Genomic DNA, 17,290 nt, shown 5'->3' on the forward strand with positions numbered 1-17,290 from the left:
CAGTCGCACACGAATGCTCAACTATTGTTTGATCCCAACTACAGCCTGTGATTCTCTCCACTGGTTGACACAACAAACATCCGCCAAGTCGCAACGGATTAAACATTTGGCGAGTCACGGTTTGAAACGGGTAGTTAAAAAAAAACTATTTAGAACAAAGATGTAAATAAGGGCTGATGCTGCTGTATTTAAAAAAAAAACCATTTAGGACAAAGATAAGAAAATTAGGGACATTTAAAAAACGGGATGAAACCTGTTATGTCTTCTCGAGACTGAATTATATACACTTGCTCACATGCTTGATGTATATAATAAACAAAATAAACAACAATAACAGCTTATCCATTTGTGGCAACAGCATACAATCCTACGGCAAAATAAATATCATATGCATTATTACGCACCGAATCTATTTAGTCTTTAAGTCCTTTGTAAATGCCAATTGGCAAACCAAGGCAATATGGTCGCTCCCCCATTTCTGCGGAGCAGAGTTAAACAAACACTGGTCAGCTGTAGCAGCAGGAGGAAAAAATAACAATCTTCCAGGTGAAAACAAGAAAAAGAAAGGATGGCCGAGAAATTTTTGTCAATGGCTATTAGCAGCTACTGGCTATGCCTTGGAGAACTGAACTGCATGTGATACCAGATGCAACATGCAAGAATTTAACTTAGCAAAATCAACCATCTGTACCTTGGTGGGGAAGCCTGGAGTCTGTTGCAAAACATGTTTAGGGATTGTATCCAGCACTTTAACAGTCTGGAGATCTTCAGAGCACCTGGATATTCATCAAGAGCAATCTATATTAATAATTCAGTATACTTGCATTGTGACATATACTAGAAGAAATTTATGGGCTAGAATGGTTGCCAAAAAGTTACTGTCGTCAATTTTTAAAAGCACCACAGCAATTATAACAACATGATTTAGGACTGAAGCTGCTTTTATCATTGCAGCGTGAAAACTATTATTTCGTTTTATCAATAATCAGAAGAACTTGATGAATTATATGCCCCTGTACAAACTTCAGTATGCTGAAAAATATGACCTAAATAAATGATTGCCATCGTGACTTGATAATGGATACATGTACCAACCAGCCCCCCTTCCTGCAAAAACCTCTACAGTTAAATCTTATGTGGCTTGGTCAGGATAAGTTATCAGCAACCAAGAATTTCATGCAATGAGAAACGAGAAAGCACGAAAATTGAACCCCAGCAAAATTTTCTGAATGCTAAGATTTGGTGCATGCACTTCTGCAATGTTTGCTAAGCCCACCCAAGACCAGGTGCATTATTGTTGAAAACTTGGTCAAATGATTATAATTACTAATGCTCATATTGCAAAGATATTTGTTAACCAGTGCCTGGTGCAATTCAGATTGTGATGGCATGAAAGATAAAGCAAAATTGAAGAAAGAGACAAAATTGCAAAGCTTACATATACTAGAATTCACACTTATTCATCTCAAATAATTTAATAGCTTCCTGGTGGAAAGAGGTAACATCTAAACAATGAAAGATGTCCTTTAACCAACTGAAATCAATCTAAGCCCCCGATAAAAAAAAGAGCTTCTTGCATATGTATACCCTCCTAAATATATGAAATTGCATGAATTCCCTCATAAAATTACTAATTCAATGTATATCCTTCTTTTTTACATATGTACCCATAACCATCTAACGTCATTAAAAAATAAACGGCTTAAAACTACAATTACTGAAATACCTTTATGGGTAGATATGCAAAAAAGGTTATAAGGGTATACATGCAAATAGCAACTTTACGAGGATATTCATGCAAATTCTCATATTTAGAAGGGTATACATTCAAAAAATCTATTAAAAAAAAGAGCTTCTTACATATGTATACCCTCCTAAATATATAAAATTGCATGAATACCCTCATAAAATTACTAATTCAATGTATATCCTTCTTTTTTTTCTTTCTTATATATATACCCATAACCATCTAACGTCATTAAAAAATAAACGGCTTAAAACTAAAATTACTGAAATACCCTTATGGGTAGATATGCAAACAAGGTTATAAGGGTATACATGCAAATAGCAACTTTACGAGGATATTCATGTAAATTCTCATATTTAGAAGGGTATACATTCAAAAAATCTATTAAAAAAATATGAAAACTCTGTTGGAACTTACTAAGTCTTTTATGATTCAATTGGATCGACAAATCAAAAAAAAATTGAGCTACATTGTCAAATTTTTTTTAAGATCATAACTTGGTCAAGTTGGAATATTAAGTGATCCTTTTGGTAATGCTATTTTTCATTTGACTTTGATATAATTATCATTATTGAATCTATGACATCTATAGATTCTTCATTATTTTACAAAGATTAAAGCATATCAAATTTAAATTAATTATAGATGCTTAGATTAGTAAAATAGTTTTTAGTGATTTGTAAATGTTGAGTTATTGTTTTTTTTTAGTTGAGAATTTCGTAAAAGCAGCATGATTCATTCTATAAGAGTTGAGGATGATAGTGATATTTCGATGATTAACACAACAATTGAGTGAACATTAAATTAATAATACAGTTTAATTTGATACATCACTAATGAATACGACACCTTCGATACATTCATTATATATTGAGAGAATGAGATCAAGATGACTTCCAATGATCAACAACGGGATAAAATCTGTAGTAGAAGAATGATAGAGTGCTTTCAAATCTAATTCAACAAAGTTTCAAGTGAAATCTACTCTTAAGGGCAAAACAGTAAATTTCATTGTTAAAGGTATGAAGCTCTATGGTGGCATACACTCAAAATTGCTTGAAATACGTTTTATTGATCATATGGATTAGTCTAACCTAAAGATGCAGGAAATTATGAGTTGAGTCGACCCTAGAAGAAGTGGAGTCGACTCTGGCACATTTTGGAACCATCTGGCACACCCTTGGAAAAATAGCTTAGATGAACAGTAAATGAGGCCGACCCCAACGTGAAGCGAGCAAGAAGACAACTCTTTGGATTTTACTGAGAGGGTCGACCCCAAGTATCCTTGAGCCGACCCCATATGGAGCCGACCCCAGTGGAGCCGACCCCAAGCAAACAAGAGCCGACCCCAGTATAAGTATTCGAAAACTATGTCTCTAGAATTCCTGAGAGGGCCAACCCCAATGGAGCTTGAGTTGACCCCACTGTAGCACGGGTCGACCTCAAGAAAGTATGAGTCGACCCTATGAAAATGACGAAAAATAAGGTTTCTGTGGTTCCTGAGAAGGCCGACACACTGTAGCAGGAGTCGACCCCAGTGAAGTTTGAATCGACCCCAGAGAAAGTTGACTCGACCCCAAGGCTAATGAACAGTAACTTGAGTCGACCACAGTAAAGTTTGGGTCGACCCCAGCTCGGGCAAGGGCATAGCGGCTAGTTTTGCAGAAGTACTTTTTCAGCTTCCAACGGTCAGTAACGGCTAGTTTTTTAAATCTAACCAACGGGGAGTGACTAATAGAGGTAGGGAAGTATTTAGGGAACACTATTCATCAGAGGAGTTAACTTTTTTAAAGGAATCAATAGAGCATTCAAGTGAAAGCAAGCTCTAGTATTCTTTTTCAAGTTGCTTCATTCAAATCCAAAAAGGAAGGTGGTTGAGCAATCTGAGAGTGCATTCAACAGCTCTACCAACCGATTGTGAAGTGAAGTAACCTGAGCAAAGAAGAGAAGAGCATCCTCAAAGCGATAACTATTTCTTATCTCTTCTTTTAGTTCATATTTGTTATATTTGCTCATTTAGGAGCTTCAAACTCTCTTCTTTTTAAATCTCTTGTAAGGTTGGTTGGTGAGCCCGTAAAACCAACGGAATAGATTATTGGTGAGCCCGCAAAACCAACATAGATTTTTGGTGATCCTAGAAAACCAAAGTGTAAAGATTTTTGGATTGTGAGCCCCGAAAACAATCCAACTGTAATCCGCGGGATTATAGTAAATTCCCAAAGGGACGCTTGGAGAGTGGACGTAGGTGCTTAGGAGAGCACCGAACCACTATACTTCTTGTGTATTTGCCTTGTGTGTCTTTCTACTTTCACTATACACACTTAATTAGTATTAACTAAACGATTCACTCATCTATCAATTTTATTAAGGAACAAAAAAAAAAAAGGGAAAAGAGAAAAAGATTAGAAAAGCCAATTCACCCCCTCCTCTTGGCTTGTCACCTTGGGCAACAAGAGTTGATATTCACATGTAATCATGCGACATGATAATATTAATCTTTTTTTGCCACCAGCATGATTCATTCTATAAGAGTTCATATTAAATGAGATCATGTGACATAATAATATTAATCTTTTTTTGCCACCTTTTCTTCTTAAAAGCAACTAAATTATCTTTACTGAATTTCGATCATTTTTTTATTAAATTTTTTAAGTGTATACCCTAATAAATATGCGAAATTGCATGAATACCCTTACAAAATTGCTATTTGCATGTGTATCCTTATAAAGTTTTCTTTTTTGCGTATCTACATGTAGACCTGACTACGGTTCGGTTTTAACCGAAAAACCGGACCGGAACCGAACCGGAAAGAACCGGACCGGAACCGGAACCGTGTCTCACGGTTCTTAACCGAACCGAAACCTTGAGGAATACGGTTCGGTTAAGGTTCCAGGTTTGATGGAACCGGAACCGGAACCGAACCAGAACCGGAACCGAAAAAAACAACTATTTTACCCCTCCTAACAACTAAAAACGGCTAGTTTGAGGGGCATTTTGGGAAATGACTATTTTACCCCTCCTAATAACTAAAAAATAGCTAGTTTGAGGGGCATTTTGAGAAACGAAAATTATCCCCAACACTATATATACCTCTCCAAATCAATTTTTTCACCACACCACTCAATGACTCAATCTTCCAATCTCTCTCTCTCAATTTTTCACTCTCTCAATTATTCAATCTATTCCAATTCTCTACACATTTCATAACCTTCCCATATTTTCATTTTTCCCAATCCAATTATCAAAAATGTCTTCCTTCCGCTCAAATAAAGGCAAGAAAATATATGTTCCAAACCCAAATTCTTGGGATCCAAATTACCGACCCCCCTCTATTGATGAGTAAATAATAAAATAAGGTACAAATTATCATTTTTTATTAATTACACAATCTATTTGTATTTAAAAAAAATTTCCAAATTAATTACACAATCTATTTTTTTTCAAAATTTTATAACCGGAACCGGAACCGTCTACAACCGGAACCGGAACCGGCGGTTCTAGAACCGGAACCGAACCGACTATTTTCGGTTCCGGTTAAGGTTCTAGGTTTTTGTGAAACCGGAACCAGCGGTTCCATAACCGAAACCAGCGGTTCGGAACCGTGGTCAGGTCTATCTACATGCAAGGGTATTTAAGTTATTTAAAATGTAAATCGTTTATTTTTAATGGCGCTAGATAGTATAGGTACATATATAAAAAAGAAAAAAAAAGAAGGGTATACGTGCAAGCTAAGTATTTTATAAGAGTATACATGCAAATAGCAATTTTACGAGGGCATTCATACAATTTTGCATATTTTGGAGGATATACAAGCAAAAAACCCATAAAAAATGTGTTGCTTGATAGATAGATAAATAAATAAATAGAAGCACAATGATTGTCTGCTGACAAGTAGTAAACTAAAACATCAGCTACCAATTGCAAAAAGAAGCTCTATATGTTTGAACAGGTCTGACAAAAAATAATCAATCAGATTCATCCAAACCATCTATTCAAGTTCAGCAAGTCTGAGTTGTAATTGTGAATAGTCTAAGCATGTGCTAAAAATAAACCAGTACAAGTTGACACACATAATATCAATGTAGACCAACATAAAGCCATACCTCTGATCTCATTCACGTAGCTGTGAGATGATAAAATATTGTAAAAATAGCACAATACAAAGCAAATTTCAAATCCTTAATTAAGCCTCAATAAAAAATGATTTTTATAGACTATCTCCATTGTTAAGAATCTCAAGAGTGGTAACAGAGTATTCATAGACCTTTGAACATTTCGTTTTCAGTGTGCTAGTCCTTTGTAATCATATATATTTTCTTTTTGTACCCTAATACATACCCTAATACATACCCTCCTAATAAAAATTAGATTAATACCAAAATTTCTCCTCAATCTACAGCTGCATTAGATGGTATTCATGGACCTTGAACATTTCCCTTTCCATGTGCAAGTGCTTTGTGATCATACATATTTTATTTTACCCTAAAAGACTCTCCTAATAAGAATTACATTAACGCCAACATTTGCTCGTCAATCTACATCTGCATATGTCTCCTCAAAAATTTTAATCAAAAGCAACTATTCTCTCCATGCTTGACCAGATTTCAGAAGTACTACATCTTCAGTTTGAATGTAATGCAGATATTCACTTGCACAAGCAGTCTATTAGTTTTTAAGGTTTGACCACAATACGCATGAAACATGAACAAGAAAGCTTTTCAGCTCCAACCATTCAAGTATGACCTATATCAATTTCCATCATGAGAAAATTGTCGCATTTTAAATAGAAGCATGTAAAAAGCATATAAATCACTGCTTTATTTCCAGCCATTAAATTCATTTACATGGATATAAACAGAAATATACTACGGAAATTAACATCGTGATAGCCTACTAATTCTTATAAACTTTGTTTGTGATTATCTGCAGCCAGAGTCAATTTGAACTATAAAAAAATGGATAGTTCGAAAAACCGAAGGGGAACAGACATGGTGATGGTGGAGAGTGTTGACCCATGTAATACAATATAAGAAAAGTATGACAGCAACTGATGACACGTTACTAACCATATATAGTCAACCGTGCCCATAAACAGCCTGTTGTAACTGGTAACCTGGGGTTCTCCGCTTGAATCCTTTGTCCCTGCATAATCCTGTTAACATGAAGATAACAAAAATCACCAATTTTTGTCCTGAACCTTCCTAAATTTCTATTTAACAACATTACATGGCATCCTTTTATATAATTTCTTAAGACTATAGTGGGAATCATTTTGTATTTTTTCTCTACTGTGTTCTTTTTATCATATTTGAGCATGGCTATGTGCAAAAGTCTAAGAAGGACTACTATTAACCGTCTTTTTTCCCTTTTTTCAGCCCATGTGTAATGATTTCAAGAATATAGCACTCTGGATATGAGACTTTGTTTCTGGTACAGAGTAACAAACAGAAACTACGAAATCACAAGAATACATAGGAATTGTCTGAAATCATAAAAAATTAAGTCGGTCACCCAATATTAATGCATTTTTATGCATACATAATGCCAATATAAAAGAGATATAAGCAGTTAAAGTAATAATCATGCCATGTGAAACAGAAATAAAGCAATACTGTGGCGTCATCTACCTCTACATCCACATATGCACTCCTTAATTTTAAATTATGTTCAACAGTTGTGCATTCTGCATTTCCTGATGCAATCTCAATTTCCACTGGAGTCCATAAATATGGATTATATGAATGCTTCTCTAGATTAGCAGCAGCAGGAGCTGTCTCGAGTGAATCTTCCTGAATCTCGATAGCTGATGGATCCATCTCCAAGCAGTGTATGCCAGATGATGGTTGATTTTCACCAGAGCCTGCTGGTGATATACCTTCGCCAAATCTACAGAAATCCTCTGATCCAATAAGCTCTTTGAAAAAATTAGGGTCAGAATTTTCTTCAGAACTACATATATCATCGAGCAAAATATTATTTCCACTGACACCAGTATTGTCTTCCACCTGACCCTTAGATGGTCCAACAGTAGAACTCATTGAGAATTGACTGACTGCAGAATCCGCTAGTTCAGATTTATTACAATTATTGGTATTGGATGAAGAGGCATCATTTGGAATGAATGCTGGAATCTCACCTGATGAATTAATGTCATAATTCTCAGAGCTACTTTTATCTTCTCTCCCTTTTACCCCTACTTTATCAAGTGATAAACTGAGCAATGTCAGATCCACTTCTGAATCACCACAAGTGGATAAATCTAGCTGGTTGCTCTTGCATGTAGATTGACAGGATATAACAAGGCCAGCCTTTTCCTTTTCAGTAACCGAGGAATTATCCATGCTTTCCAAAGTAGAGACTTCAGTATCAGCATCATTATAAAGAACTGTCTCAGCAAGCACTGACTTCTCTGCAACCGTATCTGATGAACAATTCTTAGTGCTAGTTGATGAAGTCCAACTATCATCTTTATTTTCTTTCTGAGTTTCATTGCCAATGAAGTCTTTATGCGATGTAGAGACAACTAAAACTTCTGTATTTTTATTTTCCATTTCAGATGATGAATCAAGGAGTCCCTGAGAGATCTCCCTGTTCTCAGTAGAAGAACCCAGCTGAGGATTATCAATCAATTCATAGGATACGTCTGGATCAGACTGAGAGAACTCTTTGTTAGTCTTTAGCTGGATGCAGCTTCTAACACTTTCTGATGGATCAGCAGGTCCACATTCAGCAGAGCTAGACTGAACAGACTGACCATTTGAGATTTCTGTTCCACCTATTTCACTAGTGGCAACATCATGTGATGTGTTATTCCTATCCATATGACAACTGTCAGAGCAAGGTGCCAGAGAAAAATCTAGCAAGCCTGTCTGTCCCTGAGGGGAAGAAATTTTTTCTGTTAAATTTGCATTTTCAATATCATTTTGATGTTTGCAGTGACTGCAAGTGTCTGTACGTTGCTCAATGTTATTTGCTGTGTCATTAGAATTAACATTAGGAGGCCGGTACCTACAATAGAAATATAAACATTTTTAGCATATCTATTTATGTAGATTAGAATCAGAGCACATTTGTCTAGTAAGATACTACCTGGACAAGTTAGGACCACCAGAGGATCCTGGTGCATAAATACTAGCAGCATATTGTCCTGATACCTGATCCCGAGCAAGTCCATACAAGCTTATCTGTAAAGTTGAAACAACTTTGAAACTAAAAATATTTTGAATAACCACAAGAACCCTACGAGTTACTTCAACATATTAGCAGAAATTTTGACTTACCTTATTCTCAGATATAAACTTGTACAGTGGGCTCTGAAAAATACAAAAAATGAAGGCATCAAATTATAAGTCAGGAGAGTGAGGAGGCAGCATGAAACTGGATAAGGGGAGTAATAGGTAACACCATAAACACCATATCACAATTTTGATATATTATTAATATAAAAATTAATATGAAGTAGATTGGAAATAATTATAACAAGAGACGCTAGCAATCAGAACACAAAAAAAAGCCCACCTTAGGTGTACAATTGAAATCTCCACAAATAATTACTGGAGCATCATTCCAGATCTTAGAAACAGCATAAGCTCGGTCAAGAAGCATCCTTACCTGTTCACAAGTTGAACTTAGCAATACTGGTTAGAAGATTGTGCTAAAGAGCATTCTAATGAGCTAAAGGTATTAGGAGAAAGGGATATGAAGTGAGCAAAATGAGGTCATTTGTCCACCAGTACCAAAGCCTAAAGCAAGTGCGATAAAATGGGCTTTTTTATCCTCAACTCTTTACAAAAGAATGATGTGCACCATATAGAAAGACTTCCTTAATCAAAGAAGCTAAGCTATCCATCAAACTAGGAAGCTAGAAGTAACCATTAACAGAACAAGTCAGGCAGTCCATTTTCAAGAACCAGAGTTGTAGAAATTCATTTTGCTCGAGGCTTGTAGACACAAAATTCAAGCTGATCTATCAAGACTCATATGTTTACCTCAAATATGGTGCACAAACATGTTTTGCAAATTGCAAGATGATTTTTGAGGAAATTGGAAGGATCCAACATCTATCCATGCACCAGCATTTGTACCCCGAGTCCAAATAACATAAAATCCAATATAGAAGCATCCCTTAGATAATAAAGAATGAACATAAATTATAAGAAAATTGGCAGTATGAGTAACTAAGCCTGAAGCTGTGAATCGTTTTTTATTTCATAACCAAGTTATCAGTTCGATGTAAATTTGGCAGTTTGACAATCTGACATAACAAAGTTCCTGACTACATATTAAACAAATTGTGACTCATGTTTTCTTACACAAAGCCAAAATGAAGAAGGTTATCTTTGCCAAAACAACCAAAATTGAATAAGTAACAAGTTATTATTTAAATGACTTGAAATATGTTGTTTGGATATACTTAAAGAACTTGAACTTGTAGATAGCTGCATTTGAAGAATAACAAAACTTATAAGGCTAGATGTTAAGACAAATATCTAAGTATATAACATAATAAAGTATTCATACCTGACCAAGCTTAATTTCTCCTCTCTTTGGATTGTACAGAACATGAATGTTACATATAACAACCTGATTAGCTTGTCTTGATTGATCAGAGCTGCACAGATATGTCCAATTAAGCAAATATATAATGATCACATGAACACTTAAAATACTACCTGGCAAAGTTGATACATGGGTACCTCATCTGGAAAAAAAAAGGAGTTTTGGTTCTCGGGATGAAAGGATGTAACTACACATACATGACAATCAGGCCTCGTCCCGACTTTGGGCTGGCACCAGACACAAGACAATATACTAGAGGCAATTTACTAAGAATAGTAAAATTCGAAAAATTAGAGATGAATATTTTAAATATTTTAATGTCACACAAAACAAATCCCAAATAGTTGGAGAAAGCTTAATGTTTATGGGTGTGGTTGCATGGTGCATAATTGAAGAACATGTGTAAGCACACATGCATCATTAGACACAGATACTGCCAATTTTAAACATAATGAACAATACAAGCAACACCACTGGTGGGAAAGTTTCTAAATCCTCACATCGAGATGATTTAGCATCTAAGCACAAGGAATTCCCGTTTTTGGAGATAGAGTTGATGAAATGTTGTATCAAAACAAGGTTAGCAGCAGAAGTTTCCAGAATGCTGGTGAGTACCTTGCAGGTAAAGATGCAAGCTCTTTTTCGGAACGGCTTTGAATCCTTGACTGGCCAAAAAAAAGAATTCTGATACATTGAAATGGCAATAAACAATGTCTAAAAAATCAAGCAGACATACATCTAACAACATATTGTACTTAAACTTCGAGTCAATGGATCAGACATACCTCCAGAACACAAATCTGGGCAACATTATCTCGAAGCCCAAGTTTATTGAATTCAATGTGCTCTTCATGCCGCAGCTGGAATCTGATGCAATGACCAATAAATAAGACACCAAAAAGGTAGTGTAGTTATGAAGCAGCATGCACCAAACTGATTGGACTAAAATGTACCAAAATAGAAACATTACATAGTGAAGTTACAAAACATCAGCCATAAATATAACAAAAATCCAGGAACTATACATGTCAATTCTCCACTTCATGCACATCTCAGGGTACACTCATTCCTTTGCCCAGGAAAATAGGATAAGCAGACCAGGCAATCCTAAGAAAGGATGCAGGTGAAAATTCACTAGCATTGCTGTTGCATTTTTTAGAGTTATGTAGATGTATTTTTATCTGGGATAAGACACGAACAGTCCAAAGCATAGACTTTTAGGATATCATCAAAAATGCTGCTGCTCTTCCTGGTGTTTCATACAATTCCAATTTTCAAGAGCCTTACAATCCTCTCTGGTTCTTAGTACAAAAATTAGTTGGAGCAGAATCCTTCTTTCCAATGTTTAGCAATAAAAGGAAAATTAAAGAGAAGAAAGAAGGATAACTTAAGCCAAAAGCTTCAAGCAGAGGTCAAATTTCTTTTTTATTCTTAGACTGAGGCAACTCACCTATGTCCTAACTAGTTTTTAGGGGGGGGGAACTTATAGCACTTTGTGGAATTCTTTTTCACATATATATATATATATATATTAGAAAACAGTGGAGGAATTTCTGTGTTATTATTGGCCATTATGATTGAAGCAATTCTTCTTATCTTTAAAAAAGATCGAGGCAATTAGTTGGCCATTTTCAATCCACTGCTTCTTAATAACTTAAATTAATGAACCCAAATGCAAACAGGAAAACACAACAAAATAAATTTTTTTTATTTTCAAGATTAACCAACAAAAAGTTATGAATCAATGGCATTGGTGATACATCTTGAAACTTACTCATCTGGGACAATGAAAAGAAAAACCAGGAGGGTTTACCTATTTGTTCGCCAAAAGATTGCACATCCATCAACAGCATTTCCAGTGCGCATCTGCATAATCAATTAATGATATCACCAGAAAAGGCAGCAGCAATAAATAAGTTCTTTAGGTTTATCATGGCAGAAAAGGAAGCAGCATAAGCACTTAAATAAAAGTCGAGAAGTTGACAATGACAACATTACATACCATATAAAGTAAAGAAATGAATAAAATGCACAACAGTATAGTATGCACGAATATGGCCCCACCACTTGGGACCCAACTGTAGTGTAACCAAGATAATAAAATTATTATGAATCACCTAATTTCTTTAAATATTTCTGAGTTTCAAAATTTAAGCTTGGCGCTGATTAGAGTCTATCAAAGTCCAAGCATCTTATATTGTGTTCAGTTAGAACTTAGAACCGAGGCAATGTTATTGCTCATAAATATCCAAAACTTTAGCAAACAAAATCTGTGACATGTTGGAGCCAACATAATGTCAAATAAAACCAATTTGACCCAAGAGATAGAGCTTTTTCTTTTTAGAGAGAGAGAGAGAGAGGGAAAGAGGGAGGGAGACCCGGTCATGCTATAATTACCTAGGCCCCAATAATTAGGGATGCACCACCCAGATTCAAACCCAGAACCCTTAGTTGCCAGGCAGAGGGTAGGACCACTGAGGCAAGCCCCATTTCATGAGAGAGCTCTTAATAAGCTATATAGCATTGCTGGCCTACTGAGATGTGAGTCAGCATAAGCCAAGATAGTTGAAAAATCAGTACACAGCTCCCACATTAGCTAAGGCATCCATCAATTCATGAAAACATTATTCCAAAAGTATTATGGCATCCCTTGTTACACATGCAAATTGATCGAGATAGGCCTATGTCTACTGTAATCCATATCCAAGATGTCTAGTGACCATGACATAGCCATTCAAAGATATCCAGGTACACACACAAAAAAAATGTTTCTCTTTGTTGTAATTTTCTATATCCTTTAGAATTCTAATAGGATCACCAGCTTGACATTTTGATCCACAATTTTGAGAGAGAATGTGCCCATCACTTTGTATAGGCCAAAACTGGCATAGTGCAAGAAACTTATGTTTACATCACAAAGGAAAATAAGAATCTACCAATCATGTATCCTATGTCGTCTTTTAGAAGTATCAAAAGAGTTTTGGAGCACCTATCTTCAAACCATTGGTCACCGGCAAAGGAGGAAAAGCTATGACTACTTGTGGTCATCTCTATTTTTGTCCATACCCAACAATAGCACAGCATCCTCCATCATTTTCAAATTATGCTTCAATGAGACTTATCATAAAATTGACAGATTCCCCCATCATTCAATGAGTTATGGTAATGCTCGCGACAAAGTTAGATGACTGAAACCACTCTGACATTAGACCAGTCTCTCACAAGCTTGACATGAGGACCACCATGGCTGCGACCAATCATGTGCCTGTTTCCAACATCCAAGGCTCCAATCCCACATTTTCACAAAATACTATAAATAATGTCTCCAATGTGCTCGGGTACGGTTGATACTAACAATCCCTATCTATAAATACTCCAAGAATTCTTCATATAACCAGATTTATTCTGTATTATGTCCTTTTTGGTGTCAACTAGAGCAGATAAGCATAACAAAATTAGTCAACTAGAGCAGATAAGAATAACAAAATTAAGATGATAATGATGCATCTAATTCAACATAACAACCTACTGGTCTCTTATGGCACACATACCAGAGAATTTGTGTGGCTAGCCTCTTTTCTTTTTTTTTTGCTACGAATGGCTGGCCTCTTTGAAACAAACCAAACCACCATAGTGATAAAATGGTCTCAAGGAAGTCAAAAGAAAGGAAAAGAATCACACACTTAGGATCAGTCAATCAAATTTTTAGATGCATTATTAATATCAATAAATAATTCGATTATTGCTATTTGCAATACTATATTACCAAGACTATTTTTATCCTTAGAAAGTTATCTACTGAACCTACTCACGTCAAAAAAGTATCGTTCACCATAAAGGATGCATCGCCCAATATTGGGAGTAAAGCCATATTGTACTAGTAATGAACAGATACTCGGCATGGAGGATGTACTAAGTATTGGTACTATGAACCGACCTGTAGCAACATGGTACCGGCAAGAATACCAAACCTTGTAATGCGAACCATGCATCAAATGCAATTTAACTTCTTACGTGCACACGAACATATGCATGCATATATGACATGGGTAACGGTTCTATAAAAACAACAAAATTGATACAAGCCTTGGGATAATTTGCTAAAAACATGAGACATTTGAAATTAAGGCTAAATCACCGTAAGAAAAAGAGAAGTTGATGGAGACAACCTTCCAAATACCATTATATCCTCGAATTGCCAGTTCTGCTTCTAGATCTTGAAATCTATCTACTTCCTAAAGTGATATCGAAAGGGTTCAAAAACCATTAGCATACAAATTCAAAGCATATCATGCATAAATGATATTTGAAAAGAAGGTAAACAAAGAAAACACAGCCATAATTATCAAGCCTTGTCCCGATTACCTGGGTACATGGAATACATGAATAAATCAACGTGGTTATAGTAACAATTACCTGAAGACACATTATATCAGGAGCCCACAATCCGAACTCTAATAATAACTTTTTCTTTCGCCATTCCCAATCCAAAATGTAAGGTGGAATGTGAAAGTAAAGTTTGGATCGATGATCTCTAGCAAGGTAGTCCGCGAGTATATTGTATGAGAGCATAATAAACCGCTCTGGTGATCGTATAAGAGATAATTAACTAATATAACAATATTAAGAGCACAAATATTATTAACTTAAGAAGTATCAATGCAGCACTAAGTACCAAAAATGCAGAAATTGCATAGAATATAGTACATTAAAATTTCATTAACACAGGATGTATTAAAGCAGCACCGAGTATGGATAATGTAAAAATTGCATCTAATTTTGAACTTAGATATTCATAGAACAGAGTACATTGACATTTGAAAAATCCAGTAATTCAAGGTTTACTCTTCAGCATTGTAACAAGTTGATAACAAAGCAAGTGAATAGTTTCCAAGCAAGAAGATATGGAACATAATATGACATCTTCCACCAAACTGTTTATGCAACCAAGAAGCCATCACTATAAATAATCCATTAAGTAAAGATAAGACCGCATGCAAATTTTAGTTTTCCTTGGCAACACTTGGACTTAAACACACATGCATGAATGTTCCATAAAAGGAAGAACAGAGTTTAAGCATTGAGTATATTGTTTCAAGAACAGAATTTGGGCACCTGTTTTATAAGAAAAGGTGAAATCAAAATCTTTGCCAAAATTCAAGAAGTATCATAACCAATATATTGAACATAGGCCCTATTGCAGGAATGTTCAATATCAGGTGCACATCCCGATGAGAACCACTAGTGAGCATCTGTTTATCTTCTCTTCACACGCCCTATATTTATTTTAAACATCAAGTTTTTAGCGTATCTTCATTTCCTAGAGCAATAAGTTCAACTTGTTGAAAATGTTCAAGTAATTGCCCATTTCTGAATTGATAACTATTACATCTATAACATAAACATAACCCATCAAACATTATCTCAACTATCATGGGTCATCTTTATTTTTTATTCTTCGCCTACTATTCCTGGAAAGGGCTGCATCCGTTATCGGTACAAACTTTTCCAAATTCTTTCTCAGGAAACCCGCTCATGGTGTCATAGAAAAGATCCTCCGTTCCCTCTTTGTTCGGTTCCAAGGAAACTTATGGAAAAGTTTGCCGGAGAAGAGAAGTCAAGATTCCAGATGCAGGAAAAGATAGGTTCGATTACAACACAAAACATATCTAAGGCAGGTGAGAAGTCAAGACAGGTGAGGAAATATCCAAAACCCTAAAGCCTAGGTAGATGAATCGAGTGAAAACATACCACACTGAGGGGGCGGCTGTGAAAAAGCGAAGTTCCAATTCCTGTAATAATCCGCAAGCCTGGGCAGTAGAGGCTGGTGGAAGGCCGGCTGCGGCGGGCCGAACGCCGGGGCAGGCGTTCTAAAAGCTGGCGGCGGAGGAATTCCATGGGACCGCGGCGGCATTCCATGGGACCGCGGCGGCGGAGGGACATGGTACGGCGGAAGGGCATGGTACGGCGGAGGGGCATGGTACGGCGGAGGAGGGCTGTAGGTCGGCGGCTGTGGTCGTGGGCCGTATGAAGGCCCCGGAGGGCCCCAGGGAACCCAAGCGCCGCCCCTCTGCCCCTGCCGGAACCCATGATTCGCGTCCCTTACGGTCCTCAGGTGCGAGTCTCCACTCACGAGCCCGCCGGCGCCTTCTTGGCTGTCCTGCGGCGGCCGGTCGCAGAAGCCACGGCGCCGTGGATTCCGGCATCGAGCCTGCCAAGGAGCACCAAAACGAACGTTCTTTAATGAGGGATAAGTTTAGGGTTTCGATTACCAGTGTTCACAGTGTTAGGCGAGAGAGAAAGCCTACATTAACGCGGGGAGAATACATGGTGGCGTTGGAGGTCGCGGCAGCAGCGATGCATTGAAGTGAAGGAGAAGCAAATCGCATGGCTTATATCTTTATGTCTCGAGACGGGCCAAGGAGGGGAGATGCATCGCGGTAGGTTATCGAGCAAGAACGACGGCGCGAGGAGTGGCGCACAGGCTCTGAAAGGGCCTTTCGCGGTGAGTTGGTGGCGGCGCCTTTTGAGTTCTTCTGGACTCGCCGCGATCTGTTGGAACTTGGAAGACGGATGTGCTCAGACCCGCGCCCAACCGGCGAGGATCACAATGTTATGCCAGGTATATCTATATTTATTTTTTTATCTAATAAATATAAATAGTAATATTAATCGAATATAAAAATTTATATTTATATTTATTTTTAATGGATACGCATACAAATATAGATATAAGTTGGATAATTCAAACTTTATGGCAAAAAAAATCAAAAATATTACTAAGTAGATAGTATATTGAATAAATAGCATATTAATGAGGTTATATATTTCAATTAAAAGTTAATGAATTTTATATAAAATAAAATAAGATTGCAAATAGAATCAAATATTTGGATACATAATAGTTGTCTATCCATATTCATGTCTATTTTGTTACAGATATAGATACGGATGCAGATATTAATCAAATACTCAAATTTCTAT

At 36.5% G+C, this 17,290-nt stretch overlaps 1 protein-coding gene across 6 annotated transcripts; it reads right to left on the reverse strand.

The window, feature by feature from the left end:
* Nucleotides 1-216: 216 nt before the first annotated feature.
* On the reverse strand, nucleotides 217-16,932 carry LOC103711888 (DNAse I-like superfamily protein). 6 transcript variants are annotated; one of them, XM_008798205.6, is made up of 15 exons: nucleotides 16,615-16,932; nucleotides 16,058-16,517; nucleotides 14,723-14,889; nucleotides 14,476-14,541; nucleotides 12,120-12,172; nucleotides 11,092-11,173; nucleotides 10,922-10,971; nucleotides 10,268-10,358; nucleotides 9,266-9,358; nucleotides 9,028-9,060; nucleotides 8,837-8,931; nucleotides 7,375-8,755; nucleotides 6,814-6,899; nucleotides 692-776; nucleotides 217-478 (listed from the first exon to the last, which is right to left on the reverse strand). In XM_008798205.6, the coding sequence occupies exons 1-15, from the start codon at nucleotides 16,693-16,695 to the stop codon at nucleotides 410-412; spliced, it is 2,892 nt and encodes a 963-aa protein (XP_008796427.4). In that variant the 5' UTR covers nucleotides 16,696-16,932; the 3' UTR covers nucleotides 217-409. The 6 variants fall into 6 exon arrangements, with proteins under 6 accessions (XP_008796427.4, XP_089783386.1, XP_008796428.4 ...); XM_089927260.1 differs by having other exon boundaries at nucleotides 10,922-10,990; nucleotides 16,615-16,913; XM_008798206.5 differs by lacking the exon at nucleotides 14,723-14,889.
* Nucleotides 16,933-17,290: the final 358 nt, after the last annotated feature.

Source organism: Phoenix dactylifera, chromosome 1, assembly GCF_051530095.1.
Source record: "Phoenix dactylifera cultivar Ajwa chromosome 1, Ajwa_hap1_PhDact_Kaust_v1.1, whole genome shotgun sequence".
NCBI classification, from domain to species: Eukaryota; Viridiplantae; Streptophyta; class Magnoliopsida; order Arecales; family Arecaceae; genus Phoenix; species Phoenix dactylifera.

Bases quoted from the DNA above. Each gene is read 5' to 3' on its own strand.
- LOC103711888 (XM_008798205.6), bottom strand. From the start codon at position 16,695: ATGCGATTTGCTTCTCCTTCACTTCAATGCATCGCTGCTGCCGCGACC. The intron at 9,061-9,265 runs GTGGGCTTTTTT...TGTATTTTTCAG, and splicing joins ATTTCAATTGTACACCTAAG to AGCCCACTGTACAAGTTTAT. The intron at 8,756-8,836 runs GTAGTATCTTAC...TTTCTATTGTAG, and splicing joins GGTGGTCCTAACTTGTCCAG to GTACCGGCCTCCTAATGTTA.